At 43.3% G+C, this 23,705-nt stretch overlaps 1 protein-coding gene across 3 annotated transcripts in view; it reads left to right on the top strand.

The window, feature by feature from the left end:
- LOC117227839 (uncharacterized) overlaps positions 1-23,705 on the top strand; it is a 130,945-nt gene that overhangs the window by 17,059 nt on the left and 90,181 nt on the right. For all 3 annotated transcript variants that reach the window (XM_076524102.1, XM_076524104.1, XM_076524103.1), the window contains exon 2: positions 18,269-18,310. In XM_076524102.1, the coding sequence (XP_076380217.1) occupies positions 18,269-18,310 (42 nt within the window). The remainder of the gene's footprint in view (positions 1-18,268; positions 18,311-23,705) is intronic.

Below are 23,705 nucleotides of genomic sequence, written 5' to 3'. Positions count from 1 at the left end.
AGTCATCGTCCAGTAAACCAGACCCTCTGTCATCTAAACAAAATTCAAGTTATTTAATTCAGTTTTAAAATAGTTATCGCGTTTTAAAAGGTATGTAAACATTTTTGTGTGCCATTGTATGTACATCGTGTAGAATAAATGACTCACGGTACATTTATTGAAACAATTTTTTGTTAAATAGGCACCAGTGTAACTCGGTTGTCATGCTGAGTTTGATAGTGATCCATCAAATAATGGATTTATGTCAGTCAATCTTAAATATTTTCTGCGACTTTTACAATGAAAAAACCTATAGAGCAAAATGTTCTTAATCTGAATTTGTGCATTTCTATCGTTTCTTGCATCGAATTTTTATCGTAAACACGTCGTAATTGGTAGAAATTAAAGCAATTCTCACTTTTTTCTTCGATTATCATGGTATTGTTCATTCAGAATTCCTCCGGATAGACAAACGGACTGTAAAGAATGTTATCAGAGCGAAGCAATTCTTAGATTTTGCACCACGATAATACTCCTCGGTTCGCGAGCTTTTTGCCACAAATTCAACAAGCGTCGTCGATCGAACACTGTATTCACCGAATATGCCCCCACGCGACATTTTCCCATTTCGTAAACTCAATTTATCAGCTCTGGGAAGGCGTTACGAGCCGATACCTTCTTCAACGTTTCCGAACTGTTTCGAAGACCGGGTGAAGCGTCGTCGTATGTTTTTTGCCTCGAATGGGGCCTGCTTCGAAGGCGACGAAACTGATGTACAAATAAGTACAGTGATTTCTCCCTAATTCGCGCTCAGATTGCGCACAAAAAGTGTACAATTTGGGAAGAGAAGACACGATTATAGTCACCGATTGTCAACAACTATAAAAAAACTAGACGCAGTACTCGAATAATCGTATCTCCACTTCCCAGATTGTCCATTTCTGTGAACAAATTCTCGATTTCCGTGCTGAATCCGAGCGCGAATTAGGGAGAAATCGCTCGTAGCTCGCGTCATCTTTAAAAATTCCGTCAACTTTCCTGCGCGATGTTCTTCTTCGAAGAATCTTTCAAATTTGGTCAGGCTCCCCCCAGCTGCAATTTGCAATGCGCAGCCCCAATTTCCAGGATAACCACCGTCCCCCGCCCAATTACGAACGATGATCGTTGAAGAAAACTACGTATCGAATATTAGTCCGTCTTGTTACATGCGAGGCTCATCAGAATTGGAGGACGCCAATTAAGCGAGCCCAACAAAAAACTTCTTCTGCATTATGCATTTATTTCTGAGCACGGGATCGGAGCTCGTTCAGGGCCGTGGCAGCAGTCAGAGCGCACCCTACTCGTGCCGTGTATATAGATAGGCGACTATCAATCGGCCTTTTCGCGCCCACTACTCACCTCGTAAATTTTCACCCTTTGACACGCGCCTAATACAAGCCCCTTTCGGGGGGGCTCCCGAGTCCTCGGCTGTCGTTGTAGTCGGCGGCGTGGTGTGTTACGCCGATGGTAGCGGTCGAGGCTGGCTGCCTAACCCCTCGGGAGGCTGCGGGACGTTAATGAAATAACACGGGAATTAGTCTCGGACATTACCGGCAAACTATGTCCATTACCGTGGCCCAGGGCTCTCGTACAGTTCCCGGGAAAGTTTCTCCGCCCCGATATTCCGCAGAGTTTCCGGCCACCGTTTCTGCCAATCGCGGTACTACCAGTTTGTTAGAGGATCGCTAATTAGTGGGTGACGATTAGTGGATCTCCCCGTCGCGCCGCGCCGCGCCGCGTCGCGTCGCGTCCGAGAACCGTCCGGGCGATCGATGCTCGATGCTCGATGAAAATGAAGGGAAATTGACCGTAATTGAAGTTACCGAGGATCCGAACCGGCTCTGACTTTCACTCGGATGTCAGCCGCTGCCGGATATATACTTGGGTGCTCGGATTTTAGGGCGCGGACGATGGCCGAAGCACGAAAAATAGCTCGTTCGCTTTCTTCGTCGGTCGATAAAGGGCCGACGTTCGAAATCCCGATCGCAGCGCGAACCGCCGAGATTTCCGTGGATGGCTGGATAGAACGTATCGCGGACTCGACGGTGGTTAAAGCTGCATGTCAAAGCAGTGCGTCAGTGGGTCAGGGTAATTGAAAATACGCCACGGCCTCTCCAGCTTCAAGTCGCTTACGCGGTCTCGGCGCTATGCTGCATCACGTCTCTTTCCTCCGGCGTGCATGTAACTAATTTCACACTCCGGCGGGAAAGTAGAAGGCGAATATAACGCTCCTCTCGACGAGCCTCTTTTGTCCCCCCGTGCGCCGGGGTCCCTTCAGAAATTCTAGTGTAAATCTCGCTGCGTCGCTTTCTTCTTTCGGATTACGGTCGCCGCGGCGCGGTCGAGTGTCGAGACAATGCCGAATCGTTGACTTTGGACACGGAGGACGCGCGAGATCATTCTGATAGGGTCATTGAACGAGCCTTCTTCTTCGCGTCTTCGTCTTCTTTTTATATTGAAAAAATCGTGACACGGCCGGGGTAGGGGGAAGGGGGGGGAGCGAGCGGCACGCATTCACCCGCGCGCATCGCCTATTCGAAGGATGAATAAAGAATTTTAAAGTTCGTACAAATTTCAATTAGAAGTTCGCGGCTGTGAAACGCGGTAAATGGATCTCTGAAGAAACGTGAAAAAGTCGCAAATGGGACACCTGAATTGCGAATGGAACGTTGATGCATCCTCGACACCCTTTTCACACACTGGCACTCTCGCCTCGGTCGAGGATGACGATACCTGTTTATACGTCTGGATCAGACCGTTTTATACTAAGACCCGATTGTGCTCGCGCGCAATAACGAGGACTTCCCCATTCTTGCGCACGCGAAAATTTCTTAGTTTCCTTAATTAACGTCCACTTGGGCGGCGCGGTCGGGAGCGCGATCACTTTTGTGCGATTCGATGCCATTAATTCCCTTCCGGATGAATACGCGTTTCGCTCTAGCGTCGCTTCAATCTCGGCACGGCATTGTCCGCGAATAATAGTACGGGATATGTCAGTTAATATGTCGCGTTTCGATCCACTTCGCGCGACGTGTACCCTTCAAACTGTACACCGAGTCTGTTGCCTTCGGAAAACAGCAACGAAGCGAACCGTTTAACCTGCTCCGAGACTCGCGGGAACCTCTGCTCGGTCTAATCGCCTCGCCGGATTAAACTGCTGCGAGCGTACCGAGAGGATTCCGCTCAAAGACTGTCGTCTACTAATTTGATCGACCCAGGCAGACTTATAGGCAATCTGAATTATCGAGTCATACGGCAGAGACGACGGATGCAGGGATTAGTAACCGATGATGTTAGATATTCTCGACGCAACGACGCGCTTGCCAGCGATTCGTTGCGAATTCAACGTGTCGCTGAAGATTGTATAATTCTTGTTTTTTTTTTTTCATTTATCTAACTCTGACTGAAACTTGAATTCTGGCTAATTACAGTTACGTCGAAATTAACGTGGAAAAGATTGTGGAATAAACAGTGAAATTGATCAGAAACAGTGAAACTTGAATCAGATCTCCTGTTTTGGTAACAGTTATTTCTTTTTATATCGAAAACTAGAGAAAACGAGAAAGAAATGTGTGAACACATTTCTGTAAAATTGAACAAAATTATGTGCAAAGATTGCAGTCTTTCGAGAAGGAGAAGATACGCGTGAATGTTTCGTTCGATGAAGAACATGTCAGCTTTAAGGGGTAGAAAGAACGTAATTTTAAGCAAGCCATTAATTAGACTGGCTTTATGCGACTCGTATCGTCGACATTGCCACGAAACATGATCCAAGTTCTCATACTCATGATTACGCTTACAGTTAATACAATCGACAATATCGATAGGAAAGCATCTATAATTAACGCTAAACTTGGTACCATTTATAGTCGGTTGTAAGTGCATAAAATCCGCAGTCTAATGATGGATACTTGTCCAAAGATATGAAAGCGTGGCTATTTCCATTCTCAGGGATAGTGAAACATGCGCGTTCATAAAGATCGACCATCTATTTTACTATCACCGTCGTATACGTTCTTTGCAACTGAACTTCCATTTATCATGATCGTGCACATACTGATCCAGTCTTTGGAGGTGTACAGGTCTATTTTCACCTCTAGCATTAGCACAGTGAATCGATTAATTGGTTTGTTCGACTTCCGATTGCCTACGAGTCACCGATCAAGGTCTCTTTTCACTTCGAAAGCAATTAAAAACTAAGGGATATAGTAAATTTTTTCCAATTTTCCTTCAGCTTGCAAACAAAAATGGACAATTTGGGATTCGAAAGATACGATTATTCGAGTTTTGCATCTGCAGTTTTTATAATCGTTGACAAAATTAGCTGCGATGCTCGAATAATCGTATCTCCTCTTTCGAAATTCTCCATTTTTATCTGAAAATTGAAGGAAAATTAGAAAAAAATAGAATTCACTGTACACAGACATTCTTCAAACCGAAAGGATAAATGGACACTGGTTACACTTCGACCGAATACCACGAACACTTCTTCGATGATTAGGCGAAAGAGAATTTCGGGCGAACTCGAATTCTGTACAAAATTTTCAAAATTATCATCGTCTTCAAGAACTGTGTTTCGAAATCGAATATAATGTGCACTTTGCAGGTTTAACACTAGATTTACGGAGCGTAAAAAACATCTGTTTTATATTAGTTTATAAAAGTAACAATGAAACACTTATTCTGATCTTTATAAAGTGTTATTGCAACGTTTGTCGTAAGCAACATATAAATTGAATAAATAACTCATAAGTGTATCTTCACGATATGAATTGCAATCGTAAATCAAAAAATTAGCGTCATTTTTACGGGTTCCGTAAATCTAGTGATAATAGAGCAAAACATGAATAATAAATAATACTAAATTCTCCTCGATTTTTCATCAACTTCTAAACAAAACCGGACAATTTGAGAAAAGCAGATATAATTATCCGAGCCTTGCGCCTCGTTTTTATAGTACTATAAAAAGTAGGCAACTATAAAAAGTAACCGCGAGGCCCAAATAATCTCCTCTTCCCAAATTGTCCACCTTTGCTCACAAGCCTTAGAAAAATGAAGCAGAATTTACTGTACCATCTACATTTCCACTCGTCGTTCGATCTCAAATTTCTCTTCAGCCCAACTAATAATTCAGATTAATACTCTGCGATTCGCTCGCCAAAGATTCCATGCATCGGCGACGTAAATTATCCACCGAACGAATCCTGAACCCGAAAATTGATGATCCACCAAAATCCAGCACGATGGAAGTAAATTTTTGGATTTCGACGAAGAACAGTATCGCTCGCATGTACAATCGAGAGGGCATCGAACGTGTCAGCGTGCCATTTTTCAGGGTGGACACGTCGAAGCCCCGAAACCGTTCGGCGGCTCGCGCGCGCTCGCGTTCGCTCGGTTCGGCTTCGATGCGCTTGTAAACGCGCGTGCATGCAGGCCGGGCGGTTGTGTGCGCGCGATGCGTGTGTACCGTCGGTGGCGTGTACCGTGCTTTCAAGCGAACGACCGTAAGTCGCTCAAATTGGTATGGATTTCCAGTCCAACACCTCGATTGTCCCCGGTGAAGAGTGCTTCGCGAGCATACATGAATTCACGCCTCAAACACACGGTACGCGCCGCGTAGTCCTCCGTTTTCCCTTTCTCTCTCAGACTCGTTCTCTCTCTCTCTCTCTCTCTCTCTCTCTCTCTCTCTCTCTCTCCCTGTTCCTCTCTACTCGTTCCTCTCACCCCGACTTCTTGCTCTTCTTTCCCTCGGCGTCGTCGCCCCGCGCATTCGCCTCTCGCTCCCGCCGTCCCGGTCGCCGATCTTTCTCGCTTTCTCGCTCCGGAGAGGTGTCGCGAAGCAAATCTTGCCCGGCGCTGTGTATGAATGGGCACGGGAACGCGCGACTTCACACGCGCGTACGTACGCGCGCGAACGCGAACGCGAGCGCGAGCGAGAGCGAGATCGCGCGCGCGCGCGCCGGCGAGAAGCACGCTCGGTGTCCACACACGCACACATAGAGAGGGACAGATACGTACACAGAGCGGCCGGGCAAGCCACGAGGAGACTTGATTGCGTGCCGGTGAATGCGTTTCCACCCGTTCTCTCTAAGTAGCAGCTCATTCCGCGATGCTTGCTCTCGCGACTTGGAAAACGAGAGAAGGTAGTAGCTTCTCTCGTGCTCGGAGCTCTTCGGAGCCACGAGTGCGTGCGCGCGCGCGCGCTCGCCCGCGTCTCCGCGCGAGACACCGTGTGCCGAACACGACTATCCGTATCTATCTATGTGCACGGGCGACGTACACACCGTCGCGACACCGATCTCGAGATAGAGCTTATTTTTTTTTTTGTTTTTATCCCGGCCGCGACCCGCTCTCTTTTCATCAGCCGCCGCGTAGAAGCTCCTTCTTTTTGCTATTTACGCCCGGTAATTATTTGTCGTCGAGTCACCGGGGCCGATTACCGAGTGCTCGTTACCCGGCCCCGGGGCATCGAGAACACACAGGGACCGCAGCCAGCCGTTCTCGCGAGGGCTAATTACTCGTCTCGCGGTTCTTTCGTCTAATTTGGAAACTCGCCGCGACGATAGTTCTATCGTCGCACACCGTGTCTTCTGTGCGTGTGAGTGTGTGTGTGTATGTGTCGCGTCCTGGTCCGCTGAACTCGATAGTTCGCGGTCGGTCACTGATCGTATTAATCGTTTGTATTGATCGACGACTGGTTTTATCGATAGCGATCTTGATCAACGTTAGATTCAACAGAATTTGGGTTGAAATTTTGAAAACAATTCCCTATTTGGGAATTTCCTATTTGGGAATTCTGGGTTCACTTGAACGAGTGTCACAGTAATCACTGCTTTGACGGCTGCCACCGATTTTTATCATTTCTAGAACACACGTCATGCTCCCTCTTCGCATCTTTCTCGATTACATGAAGTTTTCTGTTCAATCTGATTTCAAAGATTGATATAGAAACTGTTGTTCTATCTGGACGAAAATCTCCCACGAGTTGATCGACTAAAATCTTTCGATGTTGCAAATGCGACCGCGTTTTCTTATATTTATTGTGTCGTAGAGGTTTATAGAGAATGTATGAATTTAATTATTCGCGTCTCCGTCAATAATTAATGCTGCGAATTACTGAACAAATGAGCGATGCCTCCGTACCTGAGCCAACGGAGCACTAAGGGTTAAGAAACAATAGAAATACGGATGGAACAATTGACAATGGGAAGAGAAGGAACGATTATACGAGCCTTCGGATTGTTGTTATAGTTGTTGACAATCGGTAACTAGAGAAACGCGAGGCTCGAATAATCGTATCTACTTTTCTCAACTTCGTCCATCTTGTGTACAATCTGAGCGACAATTAGGGAGAATTTGCTGTAATTTACTGTATATACAAATCGGGACGGATCAGGTAGTCACGGGAAAGGTATCTGTATGCTGGCAAGCCTGGAGGTAGCCTCCACAAAAGTGGACAATTTAGGAAGAGGAGATACGATTATCCGAGTCTTGCGGTTCGTTTTTATAATCTCGAAATGTCAACAATTATAAAAACGTGCCGCAAGAATAATCGTATCTCCTCTTCCCAAATCGTCCACAAAAATGTTAGGGAGACATTACTGTGCAGTAATGTCTCTCTAATTGACGCACAGATTGTCCACGAAAATGGTCAATTTCAGAATAGAAGACACGATTATTCGAGCCCTGCAGTTCGTTCTTATAGTTGTTGACAATTCGAGACTAAAAATGAACCGCAAGGCGTAGGACCAACACAGGGAAATTCACAGCAACTCGAAATTTGGCATTTCCAGGAGAAATTACTGTAACAATTTATAATAAAATGATTGTTTCCCGATGCGTTTTCTAAATACAGTAAATTCTCTCTAATTAGACAATTTGGAATGACGAGATACGATTACTCGAGCTCCTCTGTATAGTTAAACAAAATCGATCGTCAACAACTATAAGAACGAATAGGACTCGAATAATCGTATCTCCTCTTCCAAAATTGTCACATTTTTATGGACAATCTGAGCGTCAATTAGGGAGACATTGCTATAGTTATAATTATCCGATTCATTACACGCACTATAAACTCGTTCACTACGGAATACTAATACTAATTACTACTCCAGGCGAATACACTGCACGATCCTCATAAGCTTCACTATTTTATATTGTAACGAAGTATATCACCTAGTGTATTAGTTGTATTATTATACTTATTTTCGTGCGCATCCATTAAGAATGTACGAAAGAATCCTCTGCTTTGCATACAGACAGCGTCTTCGCAGCCAGCAATCAATACCAGCCGAAAGAGATAACACAAAGAAGTGCTCGAATCGTTGCAAATGTCTCGAAACTGTATTTCATCATGCTCTACGGCACTCGCCTGTTAAATCAAAAGCTCCGCTAAAACGATGACCTCTCTGTGCCGACGTTTGAAGAACTCGGTTTCGCGCGGCCAGAAGAGTCAAGTGCCTCGGTTAAATGTCACAGAATGGGACAGAAGGATCTCCGGCGGGGCTTACACAGGCTACACTTCGCAAGCGAGACATTGCCCGGCTGATCTTTCTCGTTCAGGTCACTCTCCACGACTTTCTAAGACCGAAGCCACGCGAAGGGTGAGGCTTATTTGTGAGTGCGGGCATCATTGGCCGCGGGACATACCTGCCTAACTACTACCTAATCCGCCTCCTCTAGGATTACAGAGCCCCGGGAGCCTTGGTCTACAGTTCTCGTCACACTATTCCAGAACGAACACTGCAGGGTGTCTGAAAAATGTCTCGCAATCCAAGAATGTGAGGTTCCTGAGGCAATTTGAAGTAAGTTTGTCCTTGGCGAAAATGAAATCCACGGCTTTGTTTACGAGTTATTAACGAAAAAGCGTGACCAATGAGAGGTGAGAGATATACTGGCGCAAGGCGGCCGAGCCAATCAGCGGAACTGAGCTTCGTGTGCTCATTGGCTCGGCCGCCAAGCGCTAGGCGAGCTCGCCTGTCATTGGTCAGCGTTTTACGTTAATAACTCGTAAACAAAGCCGCAGATTGCATTTTCGCAAAGGGAAAGGATACTTGGAATGACCTCAACTACCCCACATTTCCGTATTGCGAGACATGTTTTCTGTATTTCGAACGAACTGTGCTCGAAAACTGATGCAATTCATTTGATTCCGTTCCGGAATCATTCCATTCGGTTTAGCCAACGGAGTTTGTTATCATCAAACAAAGTATCTCGAAATGTCTAAAAGAACAAAGCGAAAGAACAAGTTGAACACCGTGACCGGATGCATCGATTGAAAGGCAGCGATGCAATTCATCCGGCTACATTTCGTCAACAGTCCCTGCGAGAGAGGGTGTTGCTCTCGGTGCTCCAGTGGCTATACTGTGGCCTGGCCAGTCACAATAATTTGTTATTACTGCTCGGTTGATTAATTAAAATCTGTGGTCGGTGATCGCTGAGCCGGAACGCGAACAGAGTACACTTTAACAGTAGACCTGCCGAACGGCTTGTGTACTCTTATATAGAAGTTACAGGAGCCCATTTAGCTGGATTTCGATGGACTATTATTATAGCATGCGCATGGATAAATCAGAAACAGTCGTTGTGCAGCGAGTAATCTCGAAAGGTAGCTCTAGCGTTAAAAGTGGACCTCTGTGCGCGACAGAGTGTCGAGTAAGCTCTCTCGATGGAGATAGTTGCAATTTACGTAGCTCGTACTTAGTGATTATTTCATCGAAGGGGTGTGGATTGAAGCTGAAAACCTCAATAATCTGCATACTTAGTACAGGTAGCCTTTCTACAATATGGCATTCTATAACACGGTTTCGCTCTAACACGATAGGAAAATTGCGAAAACCTTTGTACTTCACATACTTCTGTAACATTGGATAACATGATTTTTGTTATATTCATATTCATATTCATACTCATACTCATACTCATACTCATACTCATACTCATACTCATACTCATACTCATACTCATACAGTAATGTCTCTCTAATTGACGCTCGGATTGTCCACAGAAATGGACAATTTTGGAAGAGGAGATGCGATTATTCGAGGCTTGTACCTCGTTTTTATACTTACCGAATGTCAATGACCGTAAAAAACGAGACGCAAGGCTCGAATAATCGTATCTCCTTTTCCCAAATTGTCCATTTTTGTGTACAATCCAAGCGTCAGTTAGGTTGACATTACTGTATTCATATTCATATTCAAAAACTAAATTACCTTAAAATAATGACGGGAAGGAATAACGAACTATAGTGCCTTTACATACAAATATAATTATTATAATTAAGGGTATATAAATATAAACCCTTCCGTTGAAAGAAGCCGAAAATCCAAAAGAAAGCTGCAAAATTGTCTATCTTGGTACCATGAAATCTACAATGACCTTGTAAGAACCAGCAAACTAAATAAAATTACAGATTTTTTTAAAGAGGATAGAAGGTGCAAAAAGTCTGAATGGAGAAGGTTCAGAAAGTGAAGGTGATTTATTAAATCAAGGTTACAGAAAGAAAGAAATTGATTAAATTAAGGCTACATTAAATAAAAATAATATTTTTGTTTTTTTTCGTTTTTAAAAGTTAAGTTTCTTATATGGAATTTGAAAAGAAAATATTTGTTTTTAATAAGTTTACAGAACTTTTGTACTAGCTCTGGGTCTCATGTACAATAATTTCTCCCTAATTTGCGCTCAAATCGCGCACAAAAATGGACAATTTGGGAAGAGGAGATACGATTATTCCAGCAATCTTTCCATATTGTCCATTTTTGTGTACAATCTGAGCGTCAATTAGGGAGAATTTACTATATATATCGACAGCTTTTCAAAAAGAACAACTCGTTCTAAATTGGTCCAAATCGCTTGATTTTTTTTGAAATGTTAGTCCGAATAGTTTGCTAGAGAATACGTAAAAAGAATTTCCTTTAGTTTTGCAATTGATTGGGATAATAGAAAAGTTCTGCCGTGTAATAGAAGTACTTACCTGTACTTATAGTTGTTCAGAAGATTCGTTCCGTTTAATTGGAATCTAAAAATCTTAAAATACCGAGAATCTTCTCTCAAAGTTTTCTTTGTCCCTTGCGATTAATAGAACACTTCTTCTACCAATGAGCAAACACGATCGTATGCATTATAAAAACCACTCTCCTAGTGGATCATGCACTACCAAAAATGATACACACACTTTACTATAGAATGTGCATTAGCGCGTGTAAGGCGGCAACTGTGAGCGATTTGTTCGTTTCGTTTTCCTCGCGTCGACGGTAATTGTTAGGGGCGTTTAATTCCGTGGAAACATGTTCCCCTAAATCCTCGAACTATTGGGAGAGAATCGGCTATTTATTAAGTAAGTTGAAATTCGATTTGAAACGAAACCGTGCCCGACGATGCCGCAGCAGAACGGAACAAACTCGGAAAGGAACCCGATGGTATAATTTCGTGCACGCGACGGGAGGTGTCGGTCGTCGAACGGGATCGCGTCTCCGTGAAATCCAGGTGACAAATGGCGGAAACGAGCGTGTAATCGACGCTCTCGCTGACTCGACTCTGCGTCGAGGAAAATTGCACGCTGAACGGATCACGGGGGATCCGCGTCCGTGGCGTGTCCTGAATGGAAGCGTTCGGTTTCGAGGGGTGGTAGGGTGGGGGCAAGAAAGAGGCCCGTGGAGGAGGGCGGACCGGGCAAGGACGTCTTTCAAGGAGTAACCACAAATCCCACCATAATACTAATAGGCCCATAATAGAGTCAATAGGGCTTAGCCGTGCGACGACAATGAGATCTTGTCAAAATACGCCGGGTAACACGAGACCTAGGAAGTGGATTTTTCTCAATGGAGAGGCCCATGTCTTGTCACCAGCGGCGCGGCCCGTGGACGGTATTGTCAGGGTTTTCAAAAAATCTGAAACCTTTTCACCCGTGGACGCGGATTGGGGTTTAAGTTTCACGTTCCCGGGAAGGGAGGAACCCGGGGAAAAGCGGAACACCGATGGGGATCATAATGCCCCATGACACGCGTTTCGTTCCTGTACCTTCAAGTGAACAACTGCGGATGGATTTCAACACGGAACACTCGGCGACGATCGGCAGACTTTCGACGATCGATTCTGGAAACGTTCGAAATTTTGGTCCGTTGGTGTGCAGGACATTATTTAATTAGGAAGTCCGAAAGATTAGACCGCGGATCTTAACGCGAAATGAAAATTTTCTGCCTACAAATTCCAAGGGGCCCTATAGTTATTCATTTCTTTCTTTAATTTTAATAAATTCTTCTAATTCTCACGCTGTTTTAAACTTTACTTGATCGCTTTAGTCAAGATATAAATAATTTGGACACAATATAAGTTTTTCTCCGGCAATTTTAAGAGATAAGAGTTCGCTGAGAAAATGTATCTTTTCTCTTGATAGTTTTAATTATTTGAAAATAACGCGCCCGTGTAATTTTATTCTCTCCCGACGTTCTTCCGATTTTGCATTTAACGTTACCGTTTCTCTCATAAATGCATAAAATCCGCAGTGCAGTTACCAAATGCTAAAAATCCGCAGTTTGTTGATGACCAGGCAGGAACTGTTAATTGCATTCTTTTCGAATTTACAGTCCATTTAAATATGAAGACAGAATTTCTGTTCTTTTGTTTATGATAGAACACTAACTATAGTTACCTATTGTCAATAACTATAAAAACGAAACGCAAGGCTCGAATAATCGTATCTTGTCTGCCGAAATTGTCCATTTTTGTGTGCAATCTGAGCGCGAATTGAGGAAGAATTACTGTAAATTCAAACAAGAAAGCATGAATTCGAGGGTTTGCAAATATATTTTTAATACGCTAAATTCCAAAAGTGCTAGCAAGGATTTGCAAGAGTATTTTTAATACATTACAGTAAATTCTCTCTAATTGACACTCAGCTTGTACACAAAAATGGACTATTTAGGCAGAGAAGATACGATTATTCGAGCCTCGTGGATCTTTTTCACAGTTGTTGACAATCGGTAACTATAACACCGACGTAGCAATAAATTACATAGGCGTAGCACAGGGAAATTCACAGTAACTCGAAATTTGGCATTTATAGGAGAAATTACTGTAACAATTTATAATGAAATTATCATTTCACGATGCGTTTTCTAAATACAGTAAATTCTCTTTAATTGGACAATTTGGAATGAAGAGATACGATTATTCGAGCTCGTCTTTATAGTTACCGATTGTCAACAACTATAAAAACGAGCCGCAAGGCTCAAATAATCGTATCTCATCTTCCCAAATTCTTCATTTTTGTTCACAAGCTGAAGGAAAATTAGGGAGAATTTACTATACTTACCAGCCAAAATAAATATTTTCTCCATCGATTGCAAAAATAATTTAAATTATTTTCAAATAATACGACCAGATTTTTATACTCTCCATTTGTCACCACAGTAATTTCTCCCTAATTTGCGCTCAGATTCCGCACAAAGATGGACAATTTGGGTAGAAAGGAAACGATTATTCGAGCCTTGCGTCTCGTTTTAAGCAATTTCTCCTGGAAATGCCAAATTTCGGGTTGCTGTGAATTTGCCTGTGTTGGTCCTACGTCTTGCGGTTCGTTTTTATAGTCTCGAATTGTCAACAACTATATAAGAACGAGCTGCAGGGCTCGAATAATCGTATCTTCTCTTCCCAAATTGACCATTTTTGTGGACAATCTGTGCGAACATTACTGTACAGTAATGTCTCCCTATCATTTTTGTCGACGATTTGGAAACAGGAGATACGATTATTCGACTCTTGCGACACGTTCTTATAATCGTTGACAATCGGTAACTACAAAAACGTATATACGAATAATCGTATCTCCTCTTCCCAGATCGTCAATATTTGCGCGAAATCTGAGCGCGAATCAGGGAGAAATATCCACTGGGTGAGTATACATAAAATATAGCTAAAGTTTGGCGCGCGATTAAGGGAACGACTGCATCGAAACGAAACGTCAGCGGGCGTCACTCTTGCCCTTCCCGCTCGGTCTCGTAGCCGGCGGAGAAATCGTTTTTGCCGCGTGAATCTGTATTAAGGTATCGCCGAAACCGTGCTCCATATTCGCCGCGGCACGGTTCTAAGGCTTGTTAAGTGTTCCGACGTTGGAGCATACTTTTCTGGGTTAATTTATCAAACAAACGCGCAAACTCGGCGCAAGCTCGGCATCCCCATTTTAAGACGGCGCGGCTCGTTAAAGTCGTTTGAGGGTGGAGTCCCGCCGCTCCCGGTAGCCGGCAGCCCACGCAAACTACAACTACAACTGCGACTATACAACTACAACCACACACGAGCATGGCCCGGCCACGTTCCGGAAAGCGCGAACTTCGCGTCTCGCACGCCCGCGCGCCGAGCCGCCCGGCCCGCTCTTTATCGCTCCGTCGACCGGGAACGAGACCCTAACCTTCTTAGAAATGCGGGAATCTTTTTCAACCCCTGTTTTTCAACCCCCGCGCGGTCGCTACGACGCTGGACGAGTTTATTAGAGGACGGGAAACGGCGGAACGTCTTAATAGACGTGATTCCGCGTGCTGCTTACGCCCCATGAAAGGATCCGGCTGTCTGACGACCGGGACGACGTCGGTCGACTTTTTCAGGAAACGAGCTAAAAAATATCACCTACGTGTGCGCGTGTATTTTTCTTTTTTTTGCGCGAGCCCTGCCCGTACGTGTGCAGGCTCGCGTGTAGGTGCGCGTGTGCTTGCGTGTCCGTGCTCGTATATGTGTACGGGATCGGGCGCGTGTGTATTCGTGCACAGACACGTCGGCAAGCCGGGGAACCACGTCCACAAAGTGGATTCAGAATCCGGTCGCGCGATTAACGGGCGGATTTGTTGCGTCGTGCTCGCGCTGGGCAATTAAATCCGCGGCGGAGCTAACGAGTGAGACCGAACGAACGTCTGCGCCCACCAAGGATACCAGCAGGTTTTCAAAATTGCCTCTAATTACGAATATCGCTGTTGTTCGCCGTGATGAATGCCTCGCGGGCTTGTCACCCGTTGCGCGGAAATTATGGGAACGTAATGATCGCGGCACCGGCGACGTTTACCACGCTTTTTGTTACACTCCCTATTATCCGGCGAATTATCGGTGACACGGTATCGATGCAACCCGCTACGAGCAAACGCTGCGCCGCCGGTTTATTACCGATCTCGGTCGGGAAATCAATTTTTTCTCGGATACGTGGTTTCGTTGCGTTATTTCTGTTGTCCAACGTTGATCTTGCGCGGTAATACAGTAGTGTCTCTGTAATTGACGCTCAGATTGTCCACTGAAATGGACAATTTGGGAAGAGGAGATATGTTTATTCGAGCCTTGCGGTTTGTTTTTATAGATACGAATTGTCAACAATTATATATAATATATATCTCCCCAATAATATATATAATAATAATAATAATATATATATATATATATATATTATATATATAATATATATCTCCCCAAAATTGTCCATTTTTCTTCACAATCTGAGCGTCAATTAGGGAGACATTACTGTATGTTCGAGAAATATTGACCAAGAACGATTCTGTCAGAGACTGTTTGTTTCGATGAATTAGAACTCGGTACAGTGAAGTCTCCCTAATTGACGCTCAGATTGTGCACAAAAATGGACAATTTTGGAAGAGAAGATGCGATTATTCGTGCCTTGCAGTTAATTTTTATGGTTACCGATTGACAGTTATATTATATTGACAGTTTATAGCTACGAATTATGAACAATTATAAAAACGAGCCGCAAGGCTCGAAGAATCGCATCTCCTCTTCCCAAATTGTCCAGTTTTGTTTACGAGCTGAGCAACAATTGTAGAGAATTTACTGTAGTAAGCTAGTTACAATAATGTCTCCCTAATTGACGCTCAGATTGTGCACAAAAATGGACAATTTTGGAAGAGAAGATACGATTATTCGAGCCTTGCAGTTAATTTTTATGGTTACCGATTGACAGTTATATTATATTAACAGTTTATAGCTACGAATTATCAACAATTATAAAAACGAGCCGCAAGGCTCGAATAATCGCATCTCCTCTTCCCAAATTGTCCAGTTTTGTTTACGAGCTGAGCGACAATTGTAGAGAATTTACTGTAGTAAGCTAGTTACAATAATGTCTCCCTAATTGACGCTCAGATTGTGCACAAAAATGGACAATTTTGGAAGAGAAGATACGATTATTCGAGCCTTGCAGTTAATTTTTATAGTTACCAATTGACAACAATTATAAAAACGAGCCGTAAGGCTCGAATAATCGTATCTCCTCTTCACAAATTGTACATTTTTGTGGCGTCAATTGGAGAGACATTACTGTATTTTGGGTACTGATTTCTGACGACTGTGTATTTTGTGTAATCCATTCATTTTTTTGCACAATTTGGGCGACAATTAGGGAGACATTACTGTACATTGCGAAGCGTTGATCGATATGAACGAAATCGTTTTTTGTTTTGTACTGGTAACGGAATATTCTTGAGACAAAAATGAAAATTAATTGATCCATGCGAAACCTTATTATCTGTGATATCAACATTAAACTTGAGACAACGAAGAATAGTTAAAATTTCATAAAGTTTAGTATTTGTTGCTTTTTCGTTGTTCTTTGGAGCAAAAACGTAAAGAATGAACAACGGTCTCTTATTGTTGTTTTAACACTAGATTTACGGAACCCGTCATAATGATGGGTCACTAATTTGTTAATTTACGATTATTCGTATCGTGAAGCTACATTTACGAGTTATTTATTCAATTTATACGTCACAATAATGTTACAATATATTACAAATGTTACAATATGTTACAATAACACTTGTGAAAAATCAGAATAAATATCTTACTGTTACTTTTATTAACAAATATAAAACAGCTGCTTTTGTGCTCCGTAAATCTAGCGTCAATTTACTGCTTCCAACGGCACCATGACGAAGAAAAGTCTTGCAAATTGCATTTTACGATATCAATTATTAGAAAAACCGTAGCGGCTGCGATGGCGTTTGTAAAGTGCGTTGCTTAAAATATTCATTATCCCCGCAGTGGAACGCGTGGAAGATCGATTCGAAATTAACTCGCGAGCGTAAAAGATAGTTTCGAGTTCTCCTGATAATCATTCTAACGAGGTGACCTGGGTCACGTCTAGTCCCGCGAGCGACAGAAGCTCCGGCGCTTTTTTTACGCGAGATTTTAATTAATTAAATTACAGTTAATTCTCGTCGAGTCATTAAGGGTAGTGCATTCGGCGCAAGCTATAGCGCACGGGAACACGTGTCCCCCTCCTACTGCCGCACGCGCCATCCTTCTCGCTCTTTCTCCGCGGATCCGAAAGCCCATTGAGACTGGATGAAAAATGTCTTACTAGGCGCTAATGAAATAATTGTCGAGTTAATTTCGCGGAGCCGTTAATCAGGGTCGAGCGTCGAGGCAGCCCGCGTGCCACCACCGCCACCCCCCTTCGAAGCGCGTTTCCCTGAATTCTAGTTAATTTTTAGATGAAATTTCATTTCGCGATATACGCTTTTCCGTTCCTTTTTTTTTTTACTCCCCATGCAATTTGTTTCGGAGCCTGCATTCGTTATAACGACGGATAATTATTGCGATGAATATTTGCAAATGTAATTTGAGCCGGGGCTGCCAGCCGGGCATTGCGAGTTACTGTTTTCGTGGTCAATTAAAAATTTTTCAGCCGCTCCGACCGAGATGTTTGCGCGGTCGAAAATGATAGAAATATCCGCACGCCATTTTATGACACCACTTGCGCGTCACTGAAAATGTTAATCACTCTTTCACGGCGTGTTATCTGAGTAATTAATTAAGCTGTTACTGCGATGCGCCGATCTTATTTATTATTATATTATATATATAATATATATAATATTTATAATATAATATGATACATAATATTTATAATATGTATGATATATATTATAATATTTATAATATGTATGATATATATATATTATAATATTTATAATATGTATGATATATATTATAATACTCATAATATAATATGATATATAATATTTATAATATATAATATATATAATATATATTATATTTTTGTATTATATATTATTATGTTTATTATTTTATCTAATATTCAACACAATCACAGACTTACGTAAAATTACGCCAAAAATGTCTGCTGTCACCGTGCGTCATTGGCGTCGAACAACGCAGAAAAAATTCGCTCACCAAAAGCGAGACAATTATCAAAAATTCTACAGTAAAGAAACTGCATTTTCTGTTCCAGGATTCTCTCAGTCGAAGGGCTCCTTCTCAAATCCTAGTCCAGGTAAGAATTCCATGTCCAACAGTGTATAAAATGCAATTTCAAGTAAACAAACGTAGCGCGGGCGACGTTTAATGCGACAGAGATAAGAGAGGTGCAGTGATTTCCAAATTTCTTGAAATTTATTGGCACGGGACCGCGAGCAAATCCTATTGTCGTGTTCATTCGTTGCGATGAGTCGTTTCAGCGGCATCGCACGGAAGCGAGGAACTGCGTCCATTTCATCCGGCGAGAGAAAGATCACTTTTTAGAATTTTACGGGACGAATCCATAAAGTCGCGCAAACGACCGTGCAGCGGTTACGACGTGCTTTTCGCTCGAGTTCGTCGCCGCAGTCTACTCCTGATATTTATCACGGATCCAACGTACTCGCGAACGATACTGTACTTTACTATAATCCCCGTCGACCCTTTTAAACCCAAAGAAACTGTTATCTTTGGTTACACGCGGAGCAAAGTCGCCGGACCTTTACTGCTGATTAAATAAAGTAAAAATAAAAGCTCTGTTAAATAAAGCTCCTAAATTTTGTATAGAATTTACACGAACGCGATATAAATCCTTGATAAAAATCGTCAGCGAAGAAATTCTCATTTTGAGATTCGGTAGATGAATATTTAGAAACATTTGCTATATTAAATGCTAGCAGAAATTATACCATAGACTTTTCACCTGCAATTTGCTAAAATGATGCATGAAAGAAGTACGATTCCTTTAATTTGATTTTCGACGATTTTGCATAGTAGAGTTTAAATTATTATAGCTTAGACAGAGCACATAAAATTACGCAGTCTAGAAGTTGTAATAACTAAAGTATTGTAAATACTTGAATAAATGCAGTTCAATCGGCTTTTTGACACTAGATTTACGGAGCAAAAGAACAGCTGTTTCATATGAGCTCATGAAAGCAACAATAGGACATTTATTCTGATTTTTAGCAAGTTTTGTTGTAACATTTGCCGCAAGTAATTTGCCGTAAAAACATATAAATTGAATAAATAACCTTTACGATATGAATAATCGTAAATTAAAGAATTAGTGACCCGTCATTTTGACGGGTTAATAACGCATATAAATTGACTAAGTAACTCATAAACGTATCTTTACGATACGAACGATCGAAAATCAAAAAATCATTAACCCGTCGTTTCGAAGGGCTCCGCAAATCTAGTGTTAAATACGTTGAACAATAATTGCAAAGTTTGTTCCGCTGTTACTATTTCATCGTCCGCGAGATTCATGTAAGGAGCAAACGAAACAAAGAATTCGCGACCACGTCTGAATTTCACGCGACGAAAGTAGTTTCACACGAATCACGGAAGCAGTCAAAGTGGACTACTTCGCGGCGCCGGTGCACCGGGTCCCCGAGTTTCTAACACAATGTCGTAGACGACGCGATAAACCGACTCGAGCGAATTAATCAGCGCGAAACGCCGCGTTTAAAGCTGTTCGACCGCGTTCGTTCGACGTCGCTGGACGCCAGCGTTCGAACAGGGAGAGAAATCTCGCGACGCTCGCCCCAGTCGGTCATCGCCGAGTTATAATATACAGGGTGTCCCAAAAATGTCTCTCAATCTGGAAATAGCGGGTTCCTCGGATCATTTGAAGCAACTTCTTCCTTTACGAAAATGTTCTCCGAGGCACCGTTAACGAGTTATTAACGAAAAACAGTGACCAATAAGAATCGAGTACGGCTGACGCGAGGCGGTCCAGCCAACCAGCGCACGAAGCCCAGTTCCGCTCATTGGCTCGATCGCCTCGCGCCAGCCGAGCTCGCCTCTCATTGGTCACTGTTTTTCGTTAATAACTCGTTAACGGTGCCTCGGAGAAAACTTTCGTAAAGGAAGAAGCTGCTTCAAATGATCCGAGGAACCCGCCATTTTCAGATTGCGTGAGATTTTTGGGACACCCTCTATATCTCGAGCGCGATGACGTCATGCGGGGAAGGATGAGCGGAAAAAACTGATTACGTATTCATACCGGCGATGATTCCGATTTTTCCGAGCCATTAAGCGCCGCCTGCCCGACCCGCAAAGCGATGTCGCTCGAAACAAGGGACGACAGGTTGAAAATGATTACTGTGGATGACCTTCGCGTCTAATGGCGCTGCGCCGGGCACACTCGGGGCCGCGTTCCTCTCGACGTCACGCAGTTTTCCCTGTCGTGCACCCTCGACGTCCGTGGCGCGTTCGCGGTCGGGAAACGGTGGAAATAGGATCACGGAGGGGGAGAGAGAGAGAGAGAGAGAGAGAGAGAGAGAGAGAGAGAGAGAGAGAGAGAGTCTCTTCGGTTCAGGTACGAGCAGCCGTGTATAATTTCGCGTGGTCTCAAGTTTTCCGGGTCGAGCGGGGCGGCGATATTAAGTTTCTTGTCAAAATATTTCGAGAAATCGGGGCCGACGACCACACCCTCTCCCCCTGGTCGGACGCTAATCGGTAACGGGAGACTTTCCTTTTCCCGAAACACGATTCCGCGTGCACGCCTACCACGCTAAATTTTAAATCGCCTCACGGTGCACGGGGATCCCTCGAACTCGAGCAATTGTGTTCGAGACACCGTCAATTAGGGACGAATTTTCGGCGTCGTGTGCAGTCTCTTCCTGCCCCGCTGGATCGTCGATCACAGCGGAGCTGTTTCGACGTTGCGCTCGAATCCAGGAACGGAATCTTCGGTAGAACGCGGGCATGCAAGTGGAACGAACGCTTTTGTTCTATTTAGTCACTGCTGATAACATTTCGATCATTTTCGATAACATAACAGAATTTTAGGCTTTTTCCTTCATGTTGTAAGATACGCGTTTATTTATCAAGCTTTTGAACAGAATCGATTCACGCTGGATGCGGATGTTGTTCATTTCATTTAACCCTCGAACGGCGGATCTTTCTGATAAAATATAACTAGGCATACTTAGGATTATTTATCACTTTATTTATCAATTTTTTTGTCAACATGTTTTTTGTAGTATTCCTCCTAGATATGTTAAGTTTTCTACAGAATTTGCTGTAGGAAATGTAAACGTCTAAGTATTGAAATTGGGTGTTAAAAATTTGACATTAAAATATCAATTTTTACGATTCGAGTCCCAATTGTCTCCGAGTCCGTCGTTCGAGTATTGACCATCATTCGGCCGTCATTTGCCAGATTAATGTGACCCTCGTGTGTCAAATTGACACTATCGTAATAAATCAATAAAAAAATAGTGGGTAGTTAATAAAGAAAAACACATTTAGAAAATGTTCCTTTTATATTTTCTGCATAAAATGAAACGACGTGCTGGTCGAACTGCTTTTTTACACTGATCGCAGCGTGCATTATATACATTCGTGTTAAGAGCATCCTGTTAATTATAGATGGTTAATTATAATAGCAATTATAGATTGGTTAATTATTAGTTAATAATATATTGCGCCACGTTATTCTATCGGTATTAAACAATTCTGGATCAGTTTCTACTGTTGTAGAAATTACTGTGCTTCACTAAAGTTGTCCTACACGAGTACGTGAATTACGATCATCGTCGACGTTTAACCATCAATCAAAGATTGCTTAGCCAGTATTGCTGCAAAACAAAATCTTGCGTTTTCATCTAAGAATATAGAACTTGTAGATTGCAATATTTTATTCCAGTAAATCGCAGAAAACAATCACAATAAATATAAATAGAAGTTTCCACGGTCCAGTAATTTCTCGCTAATTCGCGCTTTGATTGGGCAAAAAAAAAGAAAATGGACAATTTGGGAAGAGGAGATACGATTATTCGAGCCGTGCACTTCGTTTTGTTGATAATCGACAACCATGAAAACGAGCCGCAAGGCTCGGATAATCTCTGGAATATCTTTTCTTCCCAAATTGTCCATTTTTGTGTGCAATCCGAGCGCGAATTAGGGAAAAATTACTGTAGTTCTTGATACTTGATTATTTTTCGAATAAAAAGCGGTAGAACTAAATCGATCGTCAAGTAAGGAAGCTGATAGACAAGATCGAGCCGGAAGATAACGTTAAACAGAGAACGCCGGGGCATAATTGATTGAACCGTCATTTTCTAGCTCGGTTCGTCGCGAAACGGGCAAAACGAGACGGAAACTGCGTTTATCAAACCGAGAGCGGCGGGACGTGCACCTCGTTTTTATAACTGTTGATAATCAGCAACCATAAAAACGAGCCGCAAGGCTCGAACAAACGTATCTCCTCTTCCCAAATTGTCCAATTTTGTGCGCAATCCGAGCGCGAATTAGAGAGAAGTTACTGTAGTTCTTGATACGCGTTTCGAATAAAAAGCGGCAGAATTAAATCGATCGTCGAGTAAAGAAGCTGATAGACAAAATCGAGCCGGAAGATAACGTTAAACAGAGAACGCCGGGGCATAATTGATTGAACCGTCATTTTCTAGCTCGGTTCGTCGCGAAACGGGCAAAACGAGACGGAAACTGCGTTTATCAAAACGAGAGCGGCGGGACGTGCACCTCGTTTTTATAACTGTTGATAATCAGCAACCATAAAAACGAGCCGCAAGGCTCGAACAAACGTATCTCCTCTTCCCAAATTGTCCAATTTTGTGCGCAATCCGAGCGCGAATTAGAGAGAAGTTACTGTAGTTCTTGATACGCGTTTCGAATAAAAAGCGGCAGAACTAAATCGATCGTCGAGTAAAGAAGCTGATAGACAAAATCGAGCCGGAAGATAACGTTAAACAGAGAACGCCGGGGCATAATTGATTGAACCGTCATTTTCTAGCTCGATTCGTCGCGAAACGGGCAAGACGAGACGGAAACTGCGTTTATCAAACCGAGAGCGATGGGACGTGGGTGCCGCGCCGTGAGCGCGGCGCCGCGGAATAGAGGGATTTTATTGGCCGGCGTTTTCGTTGCGTCAGCAGGGAAACGAACGGTTTGCCATCAGGATTACGAAGGATTCCGTGGAGGACGAGAGGCGTCCGTAACGAGCAGCTTTCCGACAGAATTGGTTGTTTTAACAACTGCGCGCCACTTTGAGCCGCTAGGTAAGAGGACCTGTGTCGTGGGACGTGGAAAAGGGTACCTTCGAGTCGGAGAAATGGGGGGGAGGAGGGGACGGCGGAAGAGGGGGGGTCGGAGGGTTTCTCGGGGTTGGCGAGAAGGGGGCAGAGGGACGGCCGACAGAAGGAAGAGAGAAAATACGCGGTTTTCGCGAGGACACGCCGCCGTAATAGTCCAATTTGCCGGCAAAGGAAAATACCGGAGGATTCTGGGAGCAAAAGGAGACTGGCACGGCCCCCGGGGGTGGTACTAGCTCCGCTCAGAAAAGCCGGCTGGAAAATTGGAGACCCGGCGAAACACGGAGCAAGGGAGCCTTCTCTGTGAAGGACCTGTTTTCCGCGAGGAGGGTACCCTACTTTCCTTCAGCCTCGGTTTACGAGCTGACG

Source organism: Megalopta genalis, chromosome 8, assembly GCF_051020955.1.
Source record: "Megalopta genalis isolate 19385.01 chromosome 8, iyMegGena1_principal, whole genome shotgun sequence".
Classification (NCBI taxonomy): Eukaryota; Metazoa; Arthropoda; class Insecta; order Hymenoptera; family Halictidae; genus Megalopta; species Megalopta genalis.
Note: the sequence above shows the minus strand (reverse complement) of the source record. Positions and strands in the feature narration are given on the sequence as shown.